The following is a 5,162-nucleotide window of genomic DNA, read 5'->3' on the forward strand; positions in this document are numbered from 1 at the left end:
TTTCTTTATACTCTAAGGATTCACTCTATCTATCCTGCCTATACCTGGCATATGCTTCCTTTTTTTTAAACTAAACCCTCAATTTCTTTAGTCATCCAGCATTCCCTATACCTACCAGCCTTCCCTTTCACCCTGACAGGAATATACTTTCTCTGGATTCTTGTTATCTCATTTCTGAAGGCTTCCCATTTTCCAGCCGTCCCTTTACCTGCGAACATCTGCCTCCAATCAGTATTCGAACGTTCTTGCCTAATATCGTCAAAATTGGCCTTTCTCCAGTTTAGAACTTCAACTTTTAGATCTGGTCTATCCTTTTCCATCACTATTTTAAAGCAAATAGAATTATGGTCACTGGCCCCAAAGTGCTCCCCCACTGACCAAGGTGTCACTGGGATTGGCAGGTTTGGGATATAAAAATAGACTGGAAAGCAAGCGAGGGAACTGCAGAGGTGTTAATATATCTTTCCTGTTGCAGCAGGTCACTGAGATGGAAGCCCCTGATCTCATGATGTTCTATGATCCACTGGAGCTGCTAACTGAGACCCCTTACCTCTCTGTGGAGGGCCTGCCTGACTTGAAGGTGCATCCACAGCCAAAACCTGCTGCTTCATCCTTTGACCTTTTCCGCAAGCTAAAACAGTGGGAGTCCTAGCTCCAGCAAGATTGCAGGTTGGAAAGCTGTGGGAATGTATACTCAGTGTAAAAAGTGTACATATATATAATTTATATCAGTCCTTTCAGCTGTATAATGTCGTTCCCAATTATGTTGATGATAACCGGTGGATTTTGGAACATTTCAAGACAGGACACTTTGAAATTGGGCAAAGTATTTTAACATTGAAATATGAATGTGTGGTGCCAGAATAAGGTTTTTCTCACTTTATGCTGCTGGTGACAGTATTCCGAAACTCCCTCTAGCAATTAACATTGCTTCAGTAACTAATACCATGAAGCACTGTATTCAGTTTCAGAGTTACCCATCAATGCAGTGAACAAATCTCCAAACTTATTGAAATGGGCCAAGCAGGTTCGTAAGATACATTACGTCAAGTAGGATTCTGAAGGGCAGATACCAGGGCTCTGCTCCCCTCTTAGACCACAGGGTCCACACCTTTATGAAAATGGAGAGAAATCCATCAAGTTTCTCTTCTTGCCTTTGGCCTACCTGAAATAGGCCAAAGCCTTCCCTCTGGTCCCCATGGAGATGGGCAATAAATGGTTCTAGGCTCAGTGTCACCTGCTATGGAGGCACTGTTGAAAACCAATTTATGCGCACAAGCTGCCACGGACAGCAATGGAGGCAGGTGACCATATAGTCTGATCTTGGTACTGGTTAGTTCAGAAGGAATCTTGACCATGAGAGAATTTCCCTTTTTAACATCCCACTCCAGTGGAAAAATGTGTACTCCTCACATCGGTGAAGACAGAATTAGGCTAGTGCTCAGTTCACGGGCACAGTCATCCCACTCCCTGACAGCTCCAAAAGAGTGTTTCACAGAGTGTTTGCTCTTTTGTGGCTCTTAATCCCCTCCCAGTAAGCAGCATTCAGGAATTTGATCATCACTCACCTTTTATAGTGCATATTGCCAATTTTAAATAATACAAATTTTGTAATTTTGTTTGCATAACAAACTGACAGAAGTGTATTTTTATATGAATTAAAGATTCTTTTTCTACTTCATCTCCAAAGCTGCCTTCTGTCGACATAGTCCTCAAAATGTATTCTCGTTTTGAACTGGTCAAAGTGACTTTCGGTGGAATGTTGAGAGCTTTCTTTCATTGAGGTCTGAAGAAGCTATTTCTGACTTGAGGCTTTAACTCTGCTTCTCTGTCATCAGATGGTGCCAGACCTGCTGAGTTTCTCCAACACTTTTTTTTAAAACTTTTTTTGCACTTCATGATACCTTTCAGTGTTTGACACAATTATTTTTGAAGTGTGGTAACTGTCGTTCTGTAGGTAAATGTGGCAGCCAGCAGCTTGAAGCAGAATCGAGATGAATCATTCTTTAAATTAATATTGTTAATATTAATTGAGGGAGAATTGTGGCCATTGATACCTTTCCTGACTGCACTATCAATTGGACTTGGTTATGGAGGCCTTGATAAATGAAGATGGGAACAAAGGAATCAATCAATATGTTGATAGTGAGATGAAGCAAGGTGAGAGGAGGGTAATATGGACTGTGGAGCTTGTTGGGCTGGATTCCCCTAAGAGCCAAACAAAATATATTGCCTTTTCTTCACAGGGTGGCACAGTGGCACAGTGGCTCAGTGGTTAGCATTGCTGCCTCACAGCACTGGGGTACCGTGTTCGATTCCACCCTCAGGCTTTGTGAAGTATGCACACTCTTCCCATGTTTACTTGGGTTTCCTCCAGGGCTCCAGTTACCTCCCAAGGTCCAAAGCTATTAGAGTGGATTGACCATGATAAATTGCCCGATAGTGTCTAGGGATGTGGAGGTTAGGTGGATTAGCCATGGGAAATGCAGGATTACGGGTATAGGGGAGGGGGGATCAGTTTGGGAGGGATGTTGTTCGGAGGGTCAGTGTGTATGGACTGAATGACCTGCTTCCACGCGATTCCATGATTCAGGGTTGCAGATTCTATATATTAACAACGTATACACCTGATCAAGCATCACATTACAAAGAATGGCTTCTCTGACAATTGAGGCCACATTAAGGGTGATCTTAAGCTGACTTCTCCTTGTGAGGAAAGTAAAGGGTTAACAGTTGACGGTATTACACAAATTGTTCCACTTCATAGCATTAAAATTATTTTTTGTCTCTGAATGTGTCATTTATGTGAATGGGACAAACGTACACCAGGGGTAAGTACACAAATGTAATTTTAGTAAGATCCAAAGATTATTATAGAAATATACACAGAACAGACTAAATGAGGTCAAATAGGGATACTGACTCCTGAAACTCCTATTAAATATCTGCTATAACTAAAGCTTTCTAGAGATGCTTTTTTATATAAATATTTTTATTGAAAACCTTTTTAAATCTTTTACAAAACATCTATATACAAAAAACCCTACCATCAAAACAGAAAAAATGGCAGTACAACAAAGCCATAATGCAGTACTATTGTTAATAAACGACCAACTATTCTACCCGAACAAACATATCACTTAGCTTAAACTAAATTACAAACATATTAAATAAATACTAACTTAAACTAAATTCAAATAACTTAAATTGAATAATATCTCACTACTTTATTCTATTTCACTCATCACATCTCCACTGAGGCTCCCATCCCTGGGAGCACCATCTGTCATAACCATTAAGAGATACTTCTTTTTAATGAAGGTTCTTTCCTCCATGAGTTTGTACTGAAGACTTTTGACTTCAGCTCAACAGAGACTCCTTGAGGGCTTTTGTCTTACAATATATTCACAACTTAAAGTGATGCTTCGACCTTGTGATTCAGTGGCTATTAACGCCGAGCCCTGTTGATGATCTATTGTCACCTTCACATTGAGTTATAGATACCTTCTTTGTCAAGAGGGAAAAAGAGAGCTGATACTTTCACATTCAGGGGTTGCTGTTGCATACCTCTTTTATTGCTGGTTATAAGAAATCTCACATGCATGTAGCAGCTTTAAAAACCTAAGGATGCCTTCAAGTCGGTTACATCCATACAAAGTTAATCATTTGGCCCCTTGAGGCTGCTCAAGTTATTCAATGAGTTCACGGCCAATCGATTTGTGTTTCAAGTTCCAGGTTCTCATCTAACCCAGATGACCTTTAATTCTCTTTCCAAACAGTCTTTACAGTCTTAAAAATATTCAGTGAGCCCACCTCCACCACCTTTTGAGGTTCCGAAGTGTCTCAAACCTCTGAGAGAAAAGAATTCACATCTCTGTCCAAAACAGGACGGCCCTAAATTAAAATAAACAGGTAGGAGGCTGCAAGAACACAGCAAGCCAAGCAGCATCAAGAGGTGGAGAAATCAATGTCTTGGGTGTAACCCTTCTTCAGGACCTTCCAGCCTCCTGCCTATTTTGGATTGCAGAATCTGCAGTTTTTTTAAAGATTAGATTAGATTCCCTACAGTGTGGAAGCAGGACCTTTGGCCCAACAAGTCCACACTGACCCTCCGAAGAGCAGCCCACCCAGACCCATTCCCCTACATTTACTCCTGACTAATGCATTTAACACTACAGGCAATTTAGCATGGCCAAATCACCTAACCTGCACATCTTTGGACTGTGGGAGGAAATCAGAGCACCCGGAGGAAATCCACACAGACATGGGGAGAATGTGCAAACCTGGGTCCATGGCACTGCAAGGCAGCGTCTCTTGCCCCAAATTAAAGCAGCACTGTAAGATAATTTTGTATTAACAATGTAGCTTCACACCTTTCTGTTGTAAGGAAATTTGGGGTCCTTGTGATGCATAATGCCCCGAACTCTGTGGCAGGAGACCCAGATTAAAGTCCCACTTCTCAAGAGGTGTGTAATACCATCTCTGAACAGAGTGATAACCAGTACAAAACATGACATACACAGCAACCCCATTCCAAAGCCCATCAACACACAGCAATGTGGTGGGGAGCAAATAAACTGTGTTGGTAAGACAGAGAAACATTGGGTCAGAACATATTGATTCCTGAAACATTGAAGGTGCATCTTTAAAGGAGACTATTGGGGTGGGGGGGGAAAGCCGTGGACTTTGCCTTTAAAACACTGGTAATTAAATATGAGCTTGACTGGGTGGCAGCACGTCCAGGTACAAATCAGCATCATCGCGCAGGCGCAGTTGGCCCAGGCCGTGGGAGTACCCGCGTGCGCAGGGTGGTCGGCGGCGGGGTGGGCGTTTCGTTTGTGCGCGCGCGCAGTGGCCGGCATTGCGCAAATGGGGGGGGGGCGTGCGCTGCGCGTGCGCACTCGTGCTCGGCGCAAAATGGCGCGAAGCGGCGGAAAGGAGTTTTCCGCCGTCGAGTTCGAGGAAACGAAACGGACTTTTCAAAGAAACATCAGCCAGGTAACCTCCTGGAGAGACGGAGAGCGGGGTACTGAGGGAAAATAGGCCAGCGGAGACCGAGGGCTGAGGAAAATCACAGGGACAGAAGTCTCATAATGTCACACGGGAGAGACCGAAATAAACCCGGGATAAATACAGGGAGGGAGAAATACACCAGGGAGAAA

General features: G+C 43.0%; 1 protein-coding gene across 4 annotated transcripts in view; it reads left to right on the forward strand.

The window, feature by feature from the left end:
• ppp1r35 (protein phosphatase 1, regulatory subunit 35) overlaps window positions 1-1,681 on the forward strand; it is a 29,875-nt gene extending 28,194 nt beyond the window's left edge. For 3 of the 4 annotated variants that reach the window (XM_043683584.1, XM_043683583.1, XM_043683585.1), the window contains one exon: window positions 476-1,681. In XM_043683584.1, the coding sequence (XP_043539519.1) occupies window positions 476-652 (177 nt within the window). In that variant the 3' untranslated portion in view covers window positions 653-1,681. The remainder of the gene's footprint in view (window positions 1-475) is intronic. The other variant, XM_043683586.1, reaches the window with a different exon arrangement.
• Window positions 1,682-5,162: the final 3,481 nt, after the last annotated feature.

This window comes from Chiloscyllium plagiosum, chromosome 48 (genome assembly GCF_004010195.1).
Source record: "Chiloscyllium plagiosum isolate BGI_BamShark_2017 chromosome 48, ASM401019v2, whole genome shotgun sequence".
Taxonomy (NCBI): Eukaryota; Metazoa; Chordata; class Chondrichthyes; order Orectolobiformes; family Hemiscylliidae; genus Chiloscyllium; species Chiloscyllium plagiosum.